At 39.2% G+C, this 24,855-nt stretch overlaps 2 protein-coding genes across 4 annotated transcripts in view; both read right to left on the bottom strand.

The window, feature by feature from the left end:
* si:ch73-366l1.5 (FILIA-N KH-like domain-containing protein) overlaps positions 1–12,601 on the bottom strand; it is a 41,143-nt gene extending 28,542 nt beyond the window's left edge. The window contains exons 1-2 of one of the 3 annotated variants that reach the window (XM_056251189.1): positions 12,143–12,601; positions 7,423–7,572 (exon numbers count right to left, since the gene is read on the bottom strand). In XM_056251189.1, coding sequence (XP_056107164.1) covers positions 7,423–7,572; positions 12,143–12,454 — 462 coding nt within the window. In that variant the 5' untranslated portion in view covers positions 12,455–12,601. The remainder of the gene's footprint in view (positions 1–7,422; positions 7,573–12,142) is intronic. The other 2 variants (XM_056251197.1, XM_056251199.1) reach the window with 2 other exon arrangements.
* A 2,617-nt stretch (positions 12,602–15,218) lies between these two features.
* On the bottom strand, positions 15,219–24,369 carry jmjd6 (jumonji domain containing 6, arginine demethylase and lysine hydroxylase). The gene is made up of 6 exons (XM_056251157.1): positions 24,240–24,369; positions 21,262–21,650; positions 19,937–20,223; positions 19,262–19,397; positions 16,548–16,686; positions 15,219–15,355 (listed from the first exon to the last, which is right to left on the bottom strand). Exons 1-6 carry the CDS (start codon positions 24,366–24,368, stop codon positions 15,224–15,226), a joined length of 1,212 nt encoding a protein of 403 aa, XP_056107132.1. The 5' UTR covers position 24,369; the 3' UTR covers positions 15,219–15,223.
* Between the last annotated feature and the right edge of the window lie 486 nt (positions 24,370–24,855).

The raw sequence follows: 24,855 nt of genomic DNA, 5'->3' as shown, positions 1-24,855 counted from the left end.
ATGGTGAATGTGGTTTCTCACATCTGACCAATCAGAGCACAGTATACTAATTACAACAGATTGGGCCATCTGACCAATCACAACAGACTGGACCATCTGACCAATCAGAGCAGAGTAGACCAATCACAACAGACTGGGTCATCTGACCAATCAGAGCAGAGTAGACCAATCACAACAGACTGGGTCATCTGACCAATCAGAGCAGAGTAGACCAATCACAACAGACTCTTGTTTTTAACCGACAATGTGTAACTGCATGTGAAAATTAATACTACAAGAATACTTAAGCAGTTTATTTAATCTCAAGTCTCAATGAAATACTGACATTTTCTCTTTCTCTCACCCTCGGCCTCATCCACCTAATCTGTCATTTATTTTTGTTTTGATGATAAATTGAGCCAGCCTCCAAAAGTAATTAACCTGTCCTGTGATTTTTTTTTTTCTCTCACACAACACTCTCCAGACACGGATTTATGAGCTATAGTATGTTGGTTGCCTTTACATTAGAATAATATTTAATATAATCTAGATATGAAATGGAATAAATAGCATTCAATACAAAATGAATATGTCTCATATATTGAAATCAAGTTTTATGTGATAAAATATTTGCTTTGTTGTGCATTAGAACCACATCAGGCATTTAGTACAAAATAATTTATTGAAGCATCCAGATACTTCACCACGTGACAGCAGCTAGGCTCCTGATTGGTTAACGCGGCGCGAATTGACGCCAAAGTTCAGATTTTTCAACTCGGGTGGCAGACGCGAATACGTGTCAAACGCGTGAATGCACAAAAGCACTCAATAAAATCATGCGCGCGGAACGCGTCAGAAGCTCGAACTTGCCGCGCGAATGAGGCGTATTCGCATCTACCACGGCGCGCTCTACACCTCATTCGCGCCGCAGGAATTTTTTATGCGCGCAACGCGTCTTTGCATTGACTTAACAATGAAATCACTCGCACCAGACGCTCTATTCTCGTCTGGTGTGAACGCACCATGATGTTTTCTCTGCAGACCTCTACGCCTGCGATGTAACACCACATTTTTGTTTGAAGGTGTGCCTCCTCTAAAAGTGTCCGCCGTCCGGGTGAAACAGTATGCTATTTTTATTTACCCGCCATGGTGGCCGGTAGGTGAAGCGAGTTTACCCGCCACAACACAAAATCACCCGCATTTGGCTGGTGGCGGGTGCTAATTTCCATCCCTGGACTGGACCATCTAACCAATCAGAGCAGAGTAGACCAATCACAACAGACTGGACCATCTGACCAATAACAACAGAGTAGACCAATCACAACAGACTGGACCATCTGACCAATCAGAGCAGAGTAGACCAATCACAACAGACTGGACCATCTGACCAATCACAACAGAGTAGACCAATCACAACAGACTGGACCATCTGACCAATCAGAGCAGAGTAGACCAATCACAACAGACTGGGCCATCTGACCAATCAGAGCCGAATCGGCTCTCAGAAAGGAGGGTTTTAGAGAGACAATCATTTGTCAAACCATTTCAGACACTGTGAGAAAAGAGCTGATGCTGCAATGTATATTAGGAGAACACTGAAAAATAGCTTTTTTTATCTTTGATGCATGCAGACCTATTGTAGGAAACACCAAAACAAAATTAGGAACCTGTAAAATAGCATATTAAATATCATGAAAAAAAAAAAAAAAAAGACAGATCATTGAGGACATAAAACCATTAACATCCAATACAACCGTGGACAGTCTTATGACACCACATCAATATCAGCAAACCTCATACCTAGAGGAAATAAATCATGACAATGTTTGCATAGATCGCTGAAAAAGGAAGTTAATGGTAACAAGCTGAAATTCCAAACCAGCAAAGTCAGAGAAAAGTCTGACCAATCAGCAGGCAGAATGACAGATTCCTCAGCAGACTGCTGTTAGGAGACTGACTGGCCTGGAGACAGAAACAAAGTGGTGAGGAATGTTCTTGAGCGCTCGCCCTGTTTCAGATGCTTGTGGTCTGCAAATTCAACACTGACGTCTTCAGTTTTAAATAAACCCTTCAGTTCAGCCACTCATTCACACTTTAGACATGTTATGCGTCCAGAAATCCCTCTAAAATAACAACAATAAGCTTCGAGTTGGAGGACAATTGTTCGCCGACTACATCCGCTGTTGAGTCCTTGTTGGCGGCACCTCAGAGCAGATTGGTACAGCTTTCCTCCTTGAGGTTTTCCCTCTGAATACACATTGCCATGTAAGGAAGGTAAAACACTCTGAACAAAGGAAACTTGAGGAGCTGGGAGCTGGAATTGTGGGAGAAAGGGCAAGAACAAGAACCGGGCAGAAAGCAATTAATCAGCCCCCGAGGCACGTGGGATTTAGGTCATATGATTCACTTTGGATACCAAGTAATTGTCAATATTGGATCAATTATTACATTGTATTTCCTTTAACCGGTCCAGATGCTTAAACAAGCTTAAAAACATCTGATTATGAGATGTGTTTATGCAAATATACAGTGTACACAGTCATGAAGATTCACACGGTTATGATTAACCTACAAAACTCCCTGTTCAATTCATTTAAGGAACCAATCCCTTGCTCACTAAACCTGAAGTAGATCTACAAGGCTCGGTGCAAAGAATGGTGAAATCCGAGCCCTTCTTTCCAGATGCTAACTCATGTCTCCAGGGAGAGAGGGAGGTCGGAAAGTGCCAAAGAAGGAACTATGCCACATCAGCATGTCTAAAGGTCACAGGGCCAAAGGTCATGAGGGACCTCAGGGGTTACTGAGTTTAAAGTCAACGCGTGAAACGACATTCTCAACCTTCCACGGCAAATGTCTTGAAAAATGTCCAAGAGAAACAATTCAATGAGAAACAAAGTAGCAACAAAGTCTGGTACAATTTGCAGTTTATTCTGATTTAGACAGGAAGCCACCGCCTGGCCGACATTAAACGTCATTAAACACAGTTTAGCAAGACTTCATCTTAAATAGATGATATATACGATATCAAATATGGCGCCCTCTGTGAAAAAGTAGTACATTATTTATAGAAATGTAGAAGGGCAGAGCAAGTCCCGTTGGAGTCGATCCGTCTTCCAGCGCTCTTCTAAAGTCACACATCTACCAGAGAACTGCCTCATGGGTAACAAACAGCACAAGAGCTTATTTATTCTCTAGAAACCAATCAACACGTCAGTCTCAATCTCGTCCCAGGAGATCCGCGTTCCTGCAGACTTCGGTTTCACCTCGAACCAAACACACCTGAGCCAGCTAGTCAAGGCCTCGATCCCGATGTGCATAACATGTAGGATCTTAAAGATGAGTTCATCCCATGACAAAGGTGCTCATCCCTGTCAAAGAACATACCTCACATCACGGATGCAAACCGGGTCTCAGTCAAGCTCTTGGGGTTCATTCAGAAAATTATGGCCTGGTGTGTTTGATCAGAGTTGAAAATAAAACTCGGCAGGAGGAACTAGGTTATGTAAATATGCTTTATAGCCTCAATAAATGAGTAATACATTATCCAAGCTTCTGTATGGAAGACATCCACTGATAAACGCACCAAACATAGTGAGGGCTGTTGAAGTATCCACACTATTTGTTGTGTTTTCTGTTCAATCATTCACTGTGACTGCATCACCATTACCTGAATTTATTTCCTCAATACTGGATAGCCACATTCACACAGAAACAGAATATGATTGTCGGTTCTGTATCGGTCTTTGTCAGACACGTGGGTTTGTTGTGTGTGACGTCACCGCGGCGCCATTTTTGAGGTATCGCTACTGACTGTGAGCATTGAAGAGATTACGAGAGTAGAGATAACTCGCAAAACTGGAGAAGCACAAAAAAACTGAGAAAATGCCGTACCGCAATAAACTCGATAAATACGGCAGGTACCGTTATTTGGAGAAATTGTCATCCATTCAGAACATAGATCCACATATGAGCTGAGCTGACAGCAGTAAGTTGGAGTGCTGATCCCGCATTGCTTTCTCATCCTCATACTTGGGCATTGTCAACTATCTTGTTTGTGGTATAAGCGCATATAACGTTACCAGTGAACAATTTAAAAACTATAAATCTCTTAAAGCCCGCGGACATTTCACCAAGTTTCTGTATCCTTCGGTAAGAATGTAAATAAATCCTGTAAAGTTAGTAACAGCAAAGATAGGTTTGCTGTATTGATGATGATGTTAAGGATGGTTTAGTTTGAAAAAAGAATGAAAAAAAAAAAATTCTGGCGGCTACGCCCATAATGCACTTCGCGTATCACGAGTGTGACGTCACCTGACAAAGACCGATTTATATGGTTACGTTCACACGCAGTTCAGTCATTGCTAACACTTTATTTCAATGGCCCACTTTAGACATTCAACTAACTCTAAGTAACTTTGCAACTACATGCCAATTAGCAGTCATTAGAGTATTAGTAGACTGTCTGCTTAATATCAAATACTATAGAATTACACAAGACTCGTCCATTGTATTGTTTTGAACGGGGAAAAGTGCAACGCTCAATATGGCGGAATAAGTCCCGCCTTCTATATCAGCGATTGGTAAAGAGCCAATCGGCGATTGGTAAAGTCATCGCGTCACTGCAGCAGCTGTTCCAGAGTCAGTCAGACGCGCTTCCACTGCGCATGTGCATTAGCTTGATCCAGCCTGAAAAATTTCGTTTTCTGTCATGATTCGAGCGTTTAGAAACGAATTTTATGAGACAGTTGTTGTCAGATTTCATTGGTGATTTCAAGTATGAAATTTAATCGTAAGCTTTGCGAACATTTTTTAGAGAATTTGATGTTTCCCCATTCAAAAAGAAAGGAGCTGCACTTGCATGACCGAGAGGGGTTTCAAAGATGGCCGCCGAGTGAAATGACTTGTGTTAAAGGGACTTTGTTTTGATGCTCCCAAACTACTGACTTTCTAAGTAACTTTACAACTACATGTCAACTTAATTCGACTAACCCGAACTCTACAATTCTACTAGAGTCTACTGATACATTAATAAGAGTTAGTTGACATGTAGTTGCAAAGTTTCTTACAGTTAGACTAATGTGGACCATCAAAATAAAGTGTAACCAAGTTTTTTACGAGAGTTACAATCACATTCTATAACTAGAACCTGTAAATGATAATCAAGGAACAAAACTTTTCGGTTTCATGGTCGTCGCCATCTTTGATATTACTTTGGTCACTTTAACTATTGCTTCTGGTAAGAGAATATGTGCTTGACTCCCATAAGTATTTGAAACGCTACTGTCAGCTCCTGTGTGAACGGGACATCGAGACTCGCACCAAATGCGGTCGCCAATCCCAAAAACTAATCCTATTTGGCATCTCCATTTCAGATAAACCCGAATAAACAGTATCTGTTTGCTTGTAAACAAACATCAACATGTCGTTTTTGGCGGCTGGTTCTTGGTTCTCTCCAGATTGAGCTGCAATGCAGACCAGATTGAATGCAGTTAGTCTAAAGTCTGGCTACGGCACACTAGACAAAATCTGGCTTGGCTCTCCCTGTAACGGTATCACTCTCATGGTTTTTTAGCCAGACTGTAGAGGAGGCAGAAAAAGCCGTGTTACATAACGCTGTGTAATGGATCCCAGAGGGTCTCCTGCTGTACTGAATGGACGGGATTGGATCAGTGGGTGTGACAGCACTTCTAATGTTTCTCATGTGTGGAACTTCACAGCACTACTGGCATGCTAGGACTGTCTTTATTAAGCAAAATTATACGGATATTTACATATATGAAGCACTTCTGTTTTATTTGTTATGAATATTGTCTTTTGCACCCACAATGTTCCAAATAAAAAGAGAACAAGAGAAAAAAAAAAAAGTATGTTCTTGGTTTCAACAAATGCTGTTTTTGTAGTGAAGAGTAATTTGAGTCTGAGCAACGGTATTTGGTTATAGCACAATGACCTCTTCTTATGTGTCAAAAGATCAAAGAAAAATTTATTTCTCACATCATGACCCCTTTAATACACGTGTTACTGGTCTTCGAAGTACATTATTTCAAAAGAAAAAAGAAGTTTGTAATCATTCACCAAAATGAAATCATATCTGGCTTAAAGGGAAAGTTTACCCTAAAATGAGAATTAGGTCATCATTTACTCACCCTGGTGTTGTAATGCCGTATGCCCTTTTTTATGCAAAAGGAGAATGAAAAAATAAATGTCCCGCTCACACTCGTCCATTTAATGGCAGTGAATAGCGACCAGCATCAAGCTTTTTTTTTTTTAAAGACGCAAAAGTATCACAGAATGATCCCATGTACATTACCACTCAAAAGTTTTGGATCGGTAAGATTTTTTATGTTTTTAAAAGTAGTCTCTTCTGCTCACCAAGGATGCATTTATTTGATTTAAAAATAATAATAATAATAATATTGTTAAAACCTATGACAATTTAAAAAAATAATTTTAATATATTTTTAAATATAGCTGAATTTTCAGCATCATTACTCCAGTCTTCAGTGTCACATGATCCTTCAGAAATCATTCTAATATGCGGATTTGATGCTCAAAAAACATTCATTATTATTATCAATGTTCAAAACATTTCTTTGATGAATTATTCAATTCTTTGATGAATAGCAAGTTCAAAAGAACAGCATTTATTTGAAATAGAATATTTTGTAACATTATAAATGTCTTTACTGTAACTTTTGGTCAATTTAATTCATCCTTGATGAATAAAAGTATTGATTTCTTTCATTTATTTCCCCCCCAAAATAAAATAAAAATACTTCCTGACCCCCAAACTTTTGAACGGTAGTGTTTAATGTTACAAAAGCTTTCCATTTCAGATAAATGCTGCTCTTTTGAACTTTCTATTCATCAAAGAATCCTGAAATAAAAAATGTAAATAACCGTTTTCATCATTGATAATAGGCCTAATGTTTCTTGAGCATCAAATCATATCAAAGTGATTTCTGAAGGATCATGTGACACTGAAGACTGGAGTAATGATGCTGAAAATTCAGCTTTGATCACAGGAATAAATTACACTTCACTATATATTCACATAGAAATCAGCCGTTTTAAATTGTAATAATATTTCACAATATTACTATTTTTTAAAAATTTTTAATCAAATAAATGCAGCCTTGGTGAGCAGAAGAGACTTCTTTTAAAAACATTAAAAATCTTACCGATCCAAAACTTTTGACTGGTATATTCCAAGTTTTCTGGGAGTATGGAAAATAAATGTTGTGTATTATTTAACGAAAATCCTGACCTTGGCCATTGGTTTTCTGTGCACAGCGCACGTTCATGAGACTCTATCCGCACTGCAGTTCACTAAATGATGACTTGATTTTTTTTTCAGGGTGAACTGTCCTTTAACTGATAAATAATGGATAGTAGAGCATCTACACTCATCTTGAAACAAGTCCATCACATCACACATCTTACCTGGACAGGTGTTTCTTGCACAGGGATAACCTCAGGTTCAACTGCAGGCTGTTCCTCTACAACACCAACTTCCTCAATCACAGGGGCGACGGCAGCGGGCTCTTCGTTTTTCGGCTCAACAGCTGCCTTCTCCTCAGCCTTAATCTCTGCCTGTTTGAGCAAAGAGAACAGCAAACACACTGTTACCAGTGAGGTAACACACGAGTACCTAATTAACTTAAAGAGATAGTTCACCCAAAAATGAAAATTAGCATATACTAACCCTCAAGTCATCCTAGGTGTACATGACATTATTGTGTTATATTAAAAAAAAATCTGGCTCTTCCAAGCTTTATAATGGCAGTGAATGGTTGTTTCTGTTTTGAAGTCCATAAAAGTGCATCTATCCATGATAAAAGTGCATCTATCCATGATAAAAGTGCATATCCATGATAAAAGTGCATCTATCCGTGATAAAAGTGCATCTATCCGTGATAAAAGTGCATCTATCCGTGATAAAAGTGCATCTATCCATCATTAAAGTGCATCTATCCATGATAAAAGTGCATCTATCCATGATAAAAGTGCATCTATCCATGATAAAAGTGCATCTATCCATGATAAAAGTGCATCTCTCCATCATAAAAGTGCATCTCTCCATCATAAAAGTGCATCTCTCCATCATAAAAGTGCATCTATCCATGATAAAAGTGCATCTCTCCATCATAAAAGTGCATCTATCCGTGATAAAAGTGCATCTCTCCATCATAAAAGTGCATCTATCCATCATAAAAGTGCATCTATCCATGATAAAAGTGCATCTATCCATCATAAAAGTGCATCTATCCATCATAAAAGTGCATCTATCCATCATAAAAGTGCATCTATCCATGATAAAAGTGCACCTATCCATGATAAAAGTACATCTATCCATTATAAAAGTGCATCTATCCATCATAAAAGTGCATCTCTCCATCATAAAAGTGCATCTCTCCATCATAACCATCATAAAAGTGCATCTCTCCATCATAAAAGTGCATCTATCCATGATAAAATGCATCTATCCATGATAAAAGTGCATCTATCCATTATAAAAGTGCATCTATCCATCATAAAAGTGCATCTATCCATCATAAAAGTGCATCTATCCATCATAAAAGTGCATCTTTTGGGTGAACTATCCCTTTAATATTAAAAATGTCAAACGGGTTGGAAACGACATGACTAGAGCATCGAAAAATGTTTCTTAATTAAGAACAAATTCCATATTTAATAAACATAAATAATAATAAGAAGAACAGAAGTAAATTGAACTGAAATCCAAACAAGAATTTTCTGATACAAGAATATTCTAATATCAACCAGAATTTGGTCATATTCCAGTTATGTCATGCAAATACATGAACCAGCCACAACCAGATAAAGTAAATAAAAATATTATACTTTTTGGAAATCTTTCATATGCCTGTATTAATCAGAATTTTGGGTCGTATAAACACCTTATTCCTAATATCCATAAACATTCATTTATACATGCGCATGACCAAACAAAGGTAATTGTCGGTGATATATTATATAAAAAAAAAAAAAAAAAAAACAGGAGATGAAAAATCAATCTATTGATGTAATAATTTTTTGGAGCATGGAAGATTTTTTTTTTTTTTTTTACAAAGCCAGAGCCATAATTTGGACTTTAAATGGAAAATGATCTCCATGTAAACATGGTTATTGTATAAAACTAAGAATGTATTAGAAGTCCACCAAAGTGAGAAACATCAACATTGCAAAACCGCTACAAAATGTTATCAGTTTTGTCCGACTGGAGCTCTGAAGGTGATTTTCAACAGCTCTGTTCTCGTGAACTTCATGAAGATCATGTGTGTCACACACACCTGTGTTCAAGACTCCTTGAGCTCTCAACTGCAGCATGTTACACAATATACACTTTTAAATATAGTGGATATACGTTTGAAGCCATATATAGAAGGACCCTGATGTTTGCCACTTCTAAAGCTCTGGTTACAGCTGTGGTGGCACATTCTAAGTCGAGACCAAACGCATGCTCACATGAAACCCTCCTGAACTCTAGAAGTCCACTACTGTGATGTTTAAAAGAGGCGGAGCACAAGAAACCTTCTGTACTGGCGGCCAGGGCCGTAACCACCATATACACGTCCAAGCGAAGATGTGCATCAGGTGTGCTTTGCTTTTTAATTAATTTATGAAGCCACTGCTAAATGTTATCGTTACATATTATATTGTTATATTATAATGCCATCGTATTCTGTGCAGGCAATTAGCTTACTTCGCAGTAATTCGAAAATCCTGACATTATCACTGCTAAATACCTTAAAGTATTGTGGTATTCCGCCATGTTTCTCACTGTACGCCCCCAACTCGCAAAGATCGGGCCTTAAAGAAAATCCCGAGCTTCCAACTCGTATCTACGACATTGTGGATGTTACGATCTTTACGAGATGACTTGAACGCACCATAATAGCAATATCAAAATGACTGAGATGGCCAATCAAATCAAAGGCGGCGGGGCTTGACGTTCACAGAAGATGTGTGCAAATTTTGGATGGGTGAATGGATGGATGGGTGTGTTAACCGATGGATGGGTGAATAGTTGGATGGATGGGTGGATGGATGGGTGGGTGAATGGATGGGTGAATGGTTGGATGGATGGGTGGATGGATGGGTGGGTGAATGGTTGGATGGATGGGTGAATGGTTGGATGGATGGGTGGATGGATGGGTGGGTGGATGGATGGGTGGGTGAATGGATGGGTGGATGGATGGGTGGGTGAATGAATGGATGGGTGGGTGTGTTAACCGATGGATGGGTGAATAGTTGGATGGATGGGTGGATGGATGGATGGATGGGTGAATAGTTGGATGGATGGGTGGATGGGTGGGTGAATGGATGGGTGAATGGTTGGATGGATGGGTGAATGGTTGGATGGATGGGTGGATGGATGGGTGGGTGGATGGATGGGTGGGTGAATGGATGGGTGGGTGAATGGATGGGTGGATGGATGGGTGGGTGAATGAATGGATGGGTGGGTGTGTTAACCGATGGATGGGTGAATAGTTGGATGGATGGGTGGATGGATGGGTGGGTGAATGGATGGGTGAATGGTTGGATGGATGGGTGGATGGATGGATGGGTGAATGGTTGGATGGATGGGTGAATGGTTGGATGGATGGGTGGATGGATGGGTGGGTGGATGGATGGGTGGGTGAATGGATGGGTGGATGGATGGGTGGGTGAATGAATGGATGGGTGGGTGGATGAATGGGTGAATAGATGGGTGGATGGATGGATGGGTGAATTGATGGGTGGGTGAATAGATGGGTGAGTAGATGGATGGATGGGTGGGTGGATGGATGGGTAAATGGGTGGATGGATGGATGGGTGGGTGGATAGATGGATGGGTAAATGGGTGGATGGATGGGTAATTGGGTGGATGGATGGGTAATTGGGTGGATGGGTGGGAGGGTAATTGGGTGGATGGGTGGGAGGATAAATGGGTGGATGAGTGAATAGATGGATGGATGGGTGAATAGGTGGGTGGATGAATAGATGGGATGGACGGGTGAATAGATGGATGGATGGGTGAATAGAAGGGTGGATGGATGGATGGGTGAATAGATGGGTGGGTGAATAGATGGGTGAGTGGATGGATGGATGGGTGGGTGGATGGATGGGTGGGTGGATGGATGGGTGGGTGGATGGATGGATGGGTGGGTGGATAGATGGATGGGTAAATGGGTGGATGGATGGGTAATTGGGTGGATGGATGGATGGGTAATTGGGTGGATGGATGGGTAATTGGGTGGATGGATGGGTAATTGGGTGGATGGATGGGTAAATGGGTGGATGGGTAAATAGATGGATGGGTGGGTGGATGAGTGAATAGATGGATGGACGGGTGAATAGATGGATGGATGGGTGAATAGATGGATGGATGGGTGAATAGATGGATGGATGAGTGTAAATGGGTGGATGGGTGGCAGTTGCTGCAGAATTGTTGGCTGCACTTCCATGATGCAAATCTCCCATTCCACCACATCCCATAAGTGCTGTACGTACATAATATTCCAAAACGTTTAACGTAAACATTGATCAAGTACAAATAACATAAGGACTTTACGCCCTCTCAACTTTATGAAAAGTAAAAACATTAAAGACGTTCCAATGTTGTTGAACGTTTCTCTAAACATCATGAGCCAAATGTTCCCAGAGAGTTTAGCTAGCGTTCTCATTAATTTACAAAAACAAAAAATTTCTGAATGTTCACTGAAAACTTTTAAAAACTTTTTTCGTGGTTATGCAAACGTTAAGGGAACATTTTGCAAACATTATGGTAATGTAACTTTTCAATGTTCTCTGTGCGTAAAACAAGTAGTAACATTTAAAAACCGTTAGGCGAACATCTAACTAAACGTTTCAGGTAAAAGACCTTCCATGAACAATATATGCTTTTGTGACAACTTTTTGAGAACATTATTAAAGACCAGATCTGAACGAAAACGGAGAGAACTTTGAGAGAACCTTGCCACAAAGTTAATTTCAAATTATAAAGTTGTAAGAATGTTCTATAAAAGTTATTTAAAGAACGTTTAACGAACGCTGATAAGACGGCGTGTCATTTCCTCGAGGCCAAAGTCTCCAGACTACATAATTTACACAAACTAAATAAAACACAGCGCAAAAATGATCCCAGCGCGCATCTCACCTGTACAGGTGTTTGTTGCACCGCGATGACTTCAGCTTCTACAACAGGAGCGACTGGAACGGGCTCTTCCCTTTTCTTTTCAATAACCAGCTCCTGTACGGGGGCAGCAGCAGCAGCAGGAGCCGGAGCCGGGGAAGGTCGCTCCTCTCTGGGCTGCTGATACGCAGAAACCCGCTCTGATCTCTCCTCGTGTTGTTTCTGTTTCTGATCTTTTTTTTGCGCCGGTTTCTTCGCCAGGAGCGTCGATGCAACTATAATGGCAATGATCGTAAAGAAAAGTGCGGACAAAATAACAGGCACGTCAATATTCATGATTGCCTGCGGTTGACGTTGTTGTTAGTAAGATGAAACTGTGAGTTTGAGCGGTTTCTTGTGTTTGCATGTGAAGCGGACGGATTACGCGCCTCAGCTCGTCCCGTTACAGCTCGTCTGAGCGACAGATCTCATGAAGCCCATGTGCGAGAGACGCACTCCAGAATGGCCGTGTCTTAAAACCTAGTCAGCTGCCTACATAGACAGCATCCTGCATGGGGCGTATTGGCCTATAATATGAAGACGCTCAAAACAAATTAAATGCATTATGTAGCAGCTTTTTTAGAAAATCCATAACATTTCAACATTCATTTTTATAATATAATAGTGCTAATAAAAATAATTGAATCAACCTGATAGTACAGCCTACAAGCGCAACTTTCATGATTCTAAAGGTCTGGCTGATGCCCATAAATGCTAGTTAGGAAGGTTATTGGGATTTGAGACACGACCAGTGACTCTCAACACAGCGTCACTCCCTACAGGACAGCCCACTCTTTTTAAAGGAGCATCGACGAAACACTGGGCTCTTCTTCCTATATTTTGAAAAGGAACATGTATGGTTATTATAGCGATGGAACACTGTACACACGTCCCACTACTAAACGTACTATATATTTTAGGAAAATATAGAGTTATATTCGTCTGAGGAGGACTGCCATGTAAATAGCAATGGGTTTTGGTGCAGATTTTAGAGTAGAATTTTCCTGCAGTTAAATCATCACTCTCTTCAACAGCATTAATAAATTACATTAAAAACAGCGTATCTTAAAAGGAACAATTTCATATTTTCTTAACAAAAGGATGTTATTCCAGATAAATGCTCCCCTACTGATTTTTTTTCAACAAAAGTTTAGATTCACAAGGTTTATAATCACGTTTAATAATTAAATTTCGCACGAAATGGAAGTTGCGATAGTGTTTTCTTTCCTATAGCGACTGTATATCCGAGAGAAACACATCTGGAACAAGAACAGATGTAGGGCGGGGCTTGATTTTCTCCATGTGGATTTGATTGGATGGTTGTGGTTTGCTATTGGGTGATCTCATGTGAGTGACAGGTTGCCCCGCCCTCACGCCAGTAAACACATCATCAGAGAAAAGGAGGTTATTGTGAATATAGATTACGAGGACAAGATTTAAACGAATAATGATGTGCAAGGATATATCATTTATAACAAACACTGCAATACTCCTTTAAAAACAAACTTGACCATTTTGATTGCATGATGACTTTAAATATATCCTTGTGGAAGTTGCATCACGTCATTTTGTAAGTCGAGTTAAATGGAAATAACTACACTCTTTCATGTGTGGTGTCCAGAAAGTAACCTAAAACAAATATATTAATAATTTCAAGACATGTTCTCCTTAATTTATTCCATTGAAAAATATTTGACCTCTTTAAAAGTTCTGGGATAAAAGAGAGTAGATATTCCACTGATTTATGGTGGTTGGTGCGTCAAATCTTTTGAATTTACCTTATCATAAATAACCACGATGACGCATTAAGAGGAATTATGAGGTTATGTAAGGGTCAAAAGTAATCAATCAGCCATGGTGAATTGGATGTAACATCATCACACCCTACCCTAGACAATATGCAAAGACAATGACTGCACCAAGACAAATACATAGAAACTTTTATTAAACAATCATCATCATTCATTTTGTTTTGATCTCAGGGTGTCACATGACCGAGCCATTGAAGACGACGGATCTGAAGCAAAGAGAACGGCAGGCTTCATCCATCGTTTTAAATCGTAATATTAGCCATTCAAATCTGCAGCTGAGAAATGAGATATGAGAAATACGAGAGCTCAAAGCAACCAACATCAGGTAAAAATAGGCACTTTTTAACCACATCTTTCTTCTGTGATGCGTTACACGTGGTTCCCGTCACAAACATTTCAACAACACTCACTCTTGGCCATTAAACGCCTCACGCCCAATCACAACATAAAAGTCCATTATTGTAGCCCTGAAACAAATTTAGGTCATCACAGGTTACCAGTTTTGGATTAACGCAATTACCTTCTGTTAAAAAAAAAAAAAAAAAAAAAAAAAAAAAAACTTTAAGACATTACAGGTTAGTCACTTTTCCCCCTTTCCTCTTCTGTGTGGCTCATAGTGCACTGTATAATAAATAAGCATTAGCGCCCTCTAGTGTTTCACTTACACAGACAAATCCCAGTTTCAGTCAAATCCCACAAACGTGCTACTTTAACCAGCGAACTCAACGCTAATGGACTGTGTGAAGAGTTAAACCAGAACCAGATCAAACCGGACCGAACGCTGCGTTCATAGTTACGACTAGAGGGCTTCTAATTAAACCTTTAGCATCAGTTCTTCTCTAAAACTGTGTGACTTAATGATTTAGTGAAAAAAAGCAGCACGGATCGCAGCCGTTGACCGGTTTTAAGTACTATGGGCACGTTTTCTGCGAACTGAGAGAGAGAGAAACGGCTCAAGAATAACGTTAGAATCAGTAATAAGATAATCGATTTTCTAGGTTCACAGAGTCGAAGGCAGCATTACACGCATCAGGTCCAGTCGTATCACCTCAAGATGGGGCGTGATATTGGACATATAAAAACGGCGAATGAGTGACCTTGGCACTGGGACGTCCGGAGTGTGACGTCGGCAAAGGCAACACGAGAGGGGTTTCCCATCTTTCCCCTCCTCCAGCAAGCACATTATTTGGGTGACTTGTTCTTGTTGATCTCAAAAGGCGCACTAAGGCTGAGTTTTGTTATCACGCGGGTGACGTCACCGGGACGAACTGCGCTCTTTGCTCACGCAGTCGTCCTGGCTTGTGATGTCACCGTTTCCCATCAGGCCACAGGTTTTCCTCTTCTTTCTGCGATGGGTCATGGCGTCCCCCTCGGAGCCCGAGTCGGCCTTCAGGAGGAAAGACAAACGCGGTCACAAACGATGCCAAAATCTCATGAAAACATTCAAAAATATCAATATTTTATGTATAAAATGCATACAATTGAAAAATGTTTCAATATTTCACTGCTGAAAACATACCTTGATTAGGTTTATCTAGATTCATATTGCATTAAAGAGGATCTATTCTGCTTTTTTTTACACGTTCAACTGTCTTTAGTGAAAATAAATAGATTAAATGCATATTATTGCAGGGCAGAAAGGGATCGTGAATATTCATAATTCATAATTCATTCAAATCTGAGATCAATTTATCATTAGCGTTAATAGCACAAATTACAAGTGAAGAACTCGTAGCCTACCTGTAAATGATCATTGTCGTAAATATAGTCCAGAAATAACAAAGAACTGCGATATTACTATTAATACATATCTAATCCATACATTTAAAATCCAATCCATTTCCAATTTTAATACACCGTTGTTCAAAGTTTTGGGCTCTTTTTTGTTTTTGGAAGAAGTCTCTTCTGCTCACCGAGACTTTTATTTGATCACAAATACAGTAAAAACAGTAATATTGAGAAACATTACTACTATCATTTAATACAACTTGTTTTCTATTGTAATATGTAATTTATTCCAGTGATCAAAGCTGTATTTTCAGCATCATTACTCCAGTCTTCAGTGTCACATGATCCTCCAGAAATCACTCTTGATATGATGCTCAAGAAACATTTAATATTAATATCAATGTTGAAAACTGCTTCTAATTGGTCCTCGCTGAATTAAAGTATTAACTTCTTCAAAAAACCTCAACACTTTTGAATGCTAGTGTACACTTAGGCTGTTTAATAAGTATAGAAAATACAGATACAGCATCATTAAAACTTTACTTTGAGGACTGCGAATCATATCTGACATTTCTGACCCTGAATTTGCCAAATAATAACAGTGCATAATGCACGTCTGTACAGCCAGTGTTTTCAAAATCTGCTTATTGAGCGCATAAAGTGCTTTAATCGAATAAATTATTAATGTTGATGAAAACAATGTCATCAAAAGGCTGAAAAATAGAGATTTTTTTTAAATCTTTAATCTTAGTTAGATGTGGAGCTTGGTCACATGGGTCTGTCTGTGAGCAGGCGTATCTGATGTATCTAGTGTGTGTGTGTGTGTGTGGATCTAGAGGAGGAGGATGTACCTCTGAACCGGAGTCGGAGGAGCTGGAGGAGGACGAGGACGAGGAGTCACTGGAGCTGTCCGAGGCGATGCCCGTCGATTCCTGCAGGTCCACTTTATCTGCCAGAGCAGCGATATCTGGCCTTTCCTGTTTCAGGATCCTGAGGCGGCGAAACACATTCAAATCATCAAAAGAAACAATCATTTAGAAAGGCGTGACTGCAAATAAAACAAGATATTTTACTTGGTTTTCTTCACACGTCTAATTTCTTCTTACCACTGACACTTTTATTGGCAACTAAATACACTAACGTTTAGTTAAGAGTTAACTTTGAACTCTTTTGACTAGAGCTGCACGATTATCCTTAAAAGATATCAATTCAAACACTTATTCCTAAATGACAATGATCCACCATATTATGTCTGCTAAAGCTTTGAGAAGCCACAGAGAGACGTTTACGTGTTACTTTGATCAGAATCGCAGGGGAAACACAATCTCTGTTTTAAACAACAACAACAAATTGTGATTCTCAATTTATCCCGAATCACTGCAGCTCTACTTTGGGAAAAATACTTTATTAGGTCTAAAATTGTTTGTTGTGGAGAGAATTATACTATTATAGTTATGAATTATTTTATACAATATGGTTATGAATATTTTTAATTAATTTCTATTTTTATATTATCATTTTCATTTTAAAGTTCAAGTAATTAAAAAAAAATATATATATGTCTATATAGTTTTTATTTCAGTGTTAGTTTAAGTTATTTTAGTACATCAACTAGGGCTGTATTGGCCTAGTCGATTAGTCTATTAATTGGTCGATACCTTCTGGTTCGACCAAAATTCTGATTGGTCGATTTTTTTGCCACGTTCATTTCATCAGTTTTGCTGGGCTGAGGCGTGCTCATTTCATCAGGTGGAAAGCACTAACTGCTAATGGGGCTGTTTTCAGAGTACCCTTGTTTCACAGGTAACAGTCTGTCTTCAGAACACCCCCCTTGTTTTCACCTTTTTTGGATCAGCCCAACCCAAGAGAGAACGATAAGTAGGCTATAGAAAGTTTGATGCTGAATATTATTTATTTAATTGTGAGAGCGTTTAATAGTCAGTCCTCTTCTCACATGTCAACAACAAAGAAATCGACAGTGTGGCAGCATTTTGTTAAAACTGATAACGGGAAAAAGGTCGAATGCAAGTTTGCAAGCAACAGTTTTCCACAGGTCGACGACAAACATGACATATCATCTAAAAGTGGTAAGCTCACTTGTCTGCGTTAGCTTGCTCTGTCTGTTTTGAGTAGGCTATATGAACATATCAGAATTTGCATATTTCAATGTTTTAGTGTGATAACCTAACTTTTTTATTTTTTTATTTGGAGCCTAATGTGCAATGCATTAGGCACCAACAGGTTGGTGTTAGTTTAGAGCCTAAGATGCTTTATTTTTCAGTAGGCCTAATGCACTTTATTTCGTTTCTGCTCTTGATCTGGTTTGTTTAATAATTTTTTTTTTTTTTATTAAAGTGGACGTGCTTTTTGTGTTTATTAAGAGTAAAAGCTTTAAGTTAATAGTCTATTAGTGTCTCAACCGCGAAGCTGAGCTTCAGCCTCGCTCTGACAGTGTCTGACAGTTATAACTTATTATTATAACATATGACAAAAATAATTGTCTAAATTATGTTGCATATTCCTCAACAGTTCTTGTGATGATATCACTATGACAACACTATCTTCGGAAATCATAGGCTATGATATTGCGCAGGTACCCGTGATGCAACGCTGTCAGAGCCGACAGACTCGTGTGTCAGACTCATTTCAGTGCAAAATAATTCGGTCAAAAACGATTTAATATACTGCAAATAGCCCACTAGTTTTTTATGTTTATTTATAATTCATTTAGGAGGACAACAAGGCTACCAAGTACTGCGGACTGTGCGCAGCTAATTAATTTAAGGTTTTTTTTTTCTAACGTCTTTTTTAATCGATTTTAGTCGGAAATTTCAGGACTTCAGTCGACCAAGATTTTCTTTGGTTGAGTACAGCCCTAACATCAACTTAGATAAACTAAACAATTAAAACTAAATGAAAATGAGAAATGTTGCCTTGGCAACTAGATGAAATCAAATAATTTCAATTAAGATATTACATATTTTTTCAGTTAATGTTTATTTTATTTAAAACAACAAAAATGTTGTAGTTTAATTTAACTATGGCTGCTCTTCCATCGTTGGGCCGAACAGTTCTAGATGCATTTCCACTTCAGCGCATTACAAACCGCCCTCGACCTGTAACTCTCTCTCAGCACTGTTGTCTGACGGTGACGTCGCCACTCAGGACTGGTCACATGATGTCTGCCAGTTTCTCTGTAGCTGGTCAAGCGTGCGATTTGAGCAAAGTAAACACAAGTTAACACAAGTTAATAATAAAATGAGCAGAAATATCTGATCATCCTCCATAACGCGGTCTCTATTTACATCTCATATCGTCTGTAAACTCCCGCGTTACAAAGGCAACGACCGATGCATTTGTGACACATTCAAAAGAGCTCCACTATCAGCCCTACGGTGGAAAATTAAATCACATCCGGAAAGAAACGGTTAGGCAAATGAGAACAGTTTGACCCGACGGTGGAGAAGCAGCTAATAATGTCGAGGCTAACATCTACAGGTAAAAGTCATTTGAAAAGTAGTGAATGAAGTTCCGTGTACAGATATCAGACAGCGCAGGGTCTCACCGGTACCACTTCCTGGAGAGCTTGGGCCGGCCTCGCACCGTCTTGTGCCACACGATGGGGAAGTTCGTGGTGCTCGCGAAATTCTGGGTCACAGCAATGGTCGTGTCCAAGTTCAGGACGACATGCCACCATCCGCCTATGAACAACAACACAAAACACACACAAAACCACAGTTCCAATGAGGGCTGCGTGATGTTCACGTCACTGTTCAATAATACGTGCAATAACAATTCATGCTGCAATGATAATACGGTTGACCATGTGCAAAAGTGTTTTCCACACACCATTCAGATCAGAAAGAAGATGGAAAGCACTTGCTAGAGGCACGAAACATCTTTTAGGGTTAGGTAAGTGCCTATTACCAACACAATCCAATCTGAAGTTAATACATCGTTCGACCGGACATAACTGTTTTATATAGGTTATGTGTTTGTACAAGTGATATCAGGAAGCAACGTAATACGCACATGACGACAGGAGGGTGACGGCGATGCCCAAATTGAGCCACCCCTCCCACTTCTACTGGTTTTACTGAGAAATCTTATCCCGTGCGAATTGGCCATGAATATTACAGACGTCCTGTGGTAAAATTGCATTATTCCATCTACCCTTGTAAAGTTAATCCCGTCCGAATAGGGCTTTAGCAAACATCTGTGTGTGTGTGCAGTGACTGACCGGGCACAAACACGGTCTCGCCCGGGTGCTGGAGCACCTCCAGGGGCCTGAATTCGGCCGGCCAGGAGGGCTGCTGTGTGCGGGGGTAGATGACGTTGAACCAGGTGACGGCCTCGTCCTGCTGGTTCCCCCCGTCCTCTCGCGTCACCTTGATGAGCTCACGGGGCGTGTGTGTGGGGAACAGGCACCAGCGCTTGTGGCCCTGAACCAGGGCGTTCCACGCACTCGTGCCGAGCGGGTCGATGTGGATGCCCGTCCCAGAGCGGGCAGGACCCATCACAAACCACCTGGGTGAACAGTGAAAAACAGCCTAAATGGACTGAAAACACATCGACTGTTAGCTACTGTCCGCCGGCAGGGCACAATTATAGGCTCTAAACGCTTATAGAACACAAAAAATTACTTTCCCTCCCTTTTCAGCGAATGTAATAGCAAAAATAATGATATTACATCACATTGTTGTGAATTTCATATTTGGGGGATCAATCAAATTATCTTTCTCCCTTTCAATAAATGTATGACCCAATTAAATAACAAAAATATTTATATTATATTACATTATAATATAATTAATACATTTTCTCTTATAACTTCAATAAAGCTTATTATATTATAACATATTATATTTCCTCTTTAAGGGATCAAATTTATCTAATTCTATTCTATTTTATTTTACCCCTTTTTCAACAAATATAATAGCACAAAAAAATGATATTGTATTATATTATATTAGAGGTCGACGATATATTTAATGCTGTTCCAATTAATTGTAAAAGTAATGACTTGTAAATAATCTTGTAAATCTCTCGCTGTACATTGCTATTAAATAAATATAAAAAATTAATAATATGAAATTGTATTATTTACCCCTTTTCTACAAAGGTAATACTAACAAATTCAATTATATTGAATTTCCACTTTGGGGATCAATAAAGTTGATCTAATTATATTATATTATATTATATTATATTATATTATATTATATTATATTATATTATATTATATTATATTATATTATAAGAAAAGGTCTAAAAACAGTATTAATTGTTACGCTTTATTTTCTAGAAATAAACTTTCAATTTGATTTGTTAAAAATACCAACTATTCATGCCATGCTATACTGTCCTAAGTAAAAATTTAATTTCTAATACTTCTCACTAGAAAAAAGACCCCAAATAACATGGGATTTAAGCCTCTTACGCTTTCTAAAGTAATGGGACACCAAAGTGTAGCTAATCTGTGGCCAGTAAGTGCCATTAGCAGCTTGTTTCATTTCCATCAGCAGAGCTGAAACTGAAAAGTGATGGGCAAGAAGGAAGCGTTACCTGTACGGCGGGCGTCGCTTCTCCCCCGCAAACTGAAAGAGGTCGTCCCTGAAGAAAACGGGCACCTGGTAGTCCTCCAGAAGCTTGCGGCGCTTGGCGTGCTCCCCGAAACTGCTGTCAAAGATGTAGAGGGGGCTGTCGTCACGGGTCGACTCCAGATACTCCACGTAGTACTTCATTTTCATCTTGACAGAGTAGCCATCGTTGTCCTCGCCGCATTTGAACTTCTGGTTGCGGTATTTGCGCTTGAGTCGCTCCAAGGTCCATTTGTCCCGGCCGGGCCACGACTCCTGGCAGTTGAGCAGAACCACGGGCTTGTACGGCTTCTCGAAGCGCTGGATGAACTCCTCTGGACTGAGGCGCAGGGTGTCCACTCGCTCCACGTTGTCCTGGACAAAGACAGTAGAGTTGGTTTCGGTTTCTATAGAGCCTTTGAAAATCCATGTCGTTTCAAAGCAGCTTTACAGAACACCGTACATTAAAGGGATAGTTCACCCAGAAATGAAAATTAGCCCATGATTTACTCACCCTAAAGTCATCCTAGGTGTATATGACATTCTTCTTTCAGATGAATACAATTAGGAGTAATATTACTAAAAAATCCTGGCTCTTCCCAGCTTTATAATGGGAGTGGATTGCAAACATTAGTATGAAACTCTCCGTGATAAAAGTGCTCCACAGGGCTCCGGTGTGTTAATAAAGGCCTTCTGAAGCAAAGCCATGCGTTTGTGTAAGAAAAATATCATTATTTAAAACTTAAAAGCCGTGTGGACCACTTTTATCATGGATAGATACACTTTTATCATGGATAGATACACTTTTATCATGGATAGATACACTTTTATCATGGATAGATGCACTTTTATGATGGAGAGATGCACTTTTATCATGGAGAGATGCACTTTTATCATGGAGAGATGCACTTTTATCATGGAGAGATGCACTTTTATCATGGAGAGATGCACTTTTATCATGGAGAGATGCACTTTTATCATGGAGAGATGCACTTTTATCATGGAGAGATGCACTTTTATGATGGAGAGAAGCACTTTTATCATGGAGAGAAGCACTTTTATCATGGAGAGATGCACTTTTATCATGGAGAGATGCACTTTTATCATGGAGAGATGCACTTTTATCATGGAGAGATGCACTTTTATGGACTTCAAAACAGAAACGGCCATTTACTGCCATTATAAAGCTTGGAAGATCCAGGACATTTTTTATATAACTCTGATTGTATTTGTCTGAAAGAAGAAAGTCATATAGTGAGTAAATCATGGGATAATTTTCATTTTTGGGTGAACTATCCCTTTAATATCAGAGCATTGAAAAGTGAAGTTGAAGGCCCGTGCACTACCATGAAGAAGGAACTATTATGTTCCTGAATGCGCTTAAAACACAACCTTCAGATTAAAACGAATGTCAAATCAATTACATAGAAACGTTTTTTTTTCTACTCCGGATCAAGACAAAACCTTTAAAGGTCCACTGAGAAAACTCATTACAGGGAACATGCACAAGGCCGGGTTTGTAAAAGAGCAACAGTGCGCAGTTTGCCTCTATCAGGTCTCGCTGCTCAGATTATTTTTAGCAATATAATTATTTTCAGAAGCAAACACTCATATGAAATGATTCAATTACTGTACATACAAGCTTCAATTAGATTTGACGACATCTATCAGAGTGACAATCGGTTTTCATTCTTGATGTTTAGCATGATCATTGATTTTTAGTTAACTTACTAATGTAACTAAAACAACTGTAATTCAAATGAAAATAATAACATTTCAGAAGTTTTAAGACCTAAAGGTTCTTCAGGTTTTCCACTCGAGCTGATGAATTTTGATCACTTTAGGAGGTAGACCGTGGCCGCGTCCCATGACTCTCATGAGTAGGCACTTATTTTAATAAGTACGTACTTTGTGAGCGCTAAAAAAGTATGAATGTAATCCAGGCGTACTACATTCGCCATATTGTCACTATATAGTAGGAAAAGTATGCGATTTCAGATACAGACACAGTCACTTGAACTACTGTTCACAATGATACATTATTGTCTTCATGATTCTTCAGAAATCATTATAATATGCCGATTTATATTATCAATGTTGGAAACAGTTGTGCTGCTTAATATATATTTTTTATAACATGTGACCCTTTTTTCAGGATTCTTTGGTGAATAAAAAGTTTTAAAATAACAGTGTTCATTTAAAACAGGAATCTTTTGTAACAATATACACCACCGTTCAAAAGTCAGTAATTTTTTTCAAAGAAATTAATACTTTAATTCAGCAAGGATGTGTTAAATGGACAAAAAGTGATAGTAAAGATTTGTATTGTTAGAAAATATTTATATTTTGAAAAAATGCTGTTCTTTTTAACTTTTTATTATCTTTTTAGATAATCCTGAAAAAAGAATCACAGGTTCCATAAAAATATCAAGCAGCACTCCATTATTGATAATAAATCGTAATTTTAGAGTGATTTCTGAAGGATCATGTGACACTGAAGACTGGAGTAATGATGCTGAAAATTCAGCTTTGATCACAGGAATAAATTACATTTTAACATACATTCACATAAAAAAAACCCAGCTATTTTAAATTCTAATAATATTTCATAATATTACGTTTTTTTCCCCCTCTATTTTTACTCAAATAAATGCAGGCTTGATGACCATAAGATACTTTTTTTTCAAAAACATAAAAAATAAATGTTTCCAAACTTGTGACCAATATTTATTTCCTTACGTCATTATTTAGCCTACTTAAAATCAAAACGTGTTTCTTACTGTCACACTGTTCAAGCAACAACAAACTTTTCAAGTGTCTTGTAAACTAGGAAGTGTGTACGTGCGGCGAGCAACGTAGACACTGGCCGTCGTCACAAACACATGCGTGTGTGTAACGTTAACAACAAACTACAACACCGCGACGTGTAACGTTAGCGTTACTCCGCATGAACAGTAGCGTTACCTTCACGGTCCTGTGCGACACATCGAAGCTCTCGCAGTAATCGTGTTTGATCCAGTCGCTCGAGTCCTTCAGCTCGGGTCTGGCGCTCCGCTTCGCTTCTTTGATCCGTTTCTTACTCTTATGGTTCATTCTTCAGAATCAGCGTTTCGGCACGTCTTGTCTTTGGGTGACGCTTTTAGCCCGCGTGCTATTGCTAAGTCCAATGCCAATGCAATGCAAGTCTATGGAGAGTGGCTAGTCAGTCACTGGAGGCCTTGTAGATGTGTGTGTAGTTCTTTTGCGGCCGACAGTACTGTGCGCGATACAGGAATCAAGTTATGTTTATTTCAGAGAGACGGGAGGTTGATACACTGAAGGGTTCGGTAATAAACTAAAGTTAGATAACCTGGCGGCAGCAAGCTTCTTTCACGCCGTATGGCGCAATCTAACCTGTAGCTTATTTCCCGCCCCGTAGTCGTTTCTAAGAATCCGATTGGCTGGCTGATTCACATTGTACTTTGGAATTGAACGCCGATTGGCTGCCGAGTGTGCGAGTCACTGTCCGCGCAGACTAAAGATCCAATAGAACATCACCAGAGAAAGAGACCGCCTAAACGTACTAGTAGTACGTTCGGCG

This window comes from Rhinichthys klamathensis, unplaced genomic scaffold (assembly GCF_029890125.1).
Source record: "Rhinichthys klamathensis goyatoka isolate OS25496 unplaced genomic scaffold, OSU_Roscu_1.1 h1tg000004l_1, whole genome shotgun sequence".
Classification (NCBI taxonomy): domain Eukaryota; kingdom Metazoa; phylum Chordata; class Actinopteri; order Cypriniformes; family Leuciscidae; genus Rhinichthys; species Rhinichthys klamathensis.
The sequence above is the reverse complement of the archived record's forward strand: the minus strand, read 5'-3'. Positions and strand labels throughout refer to the sequence as shown.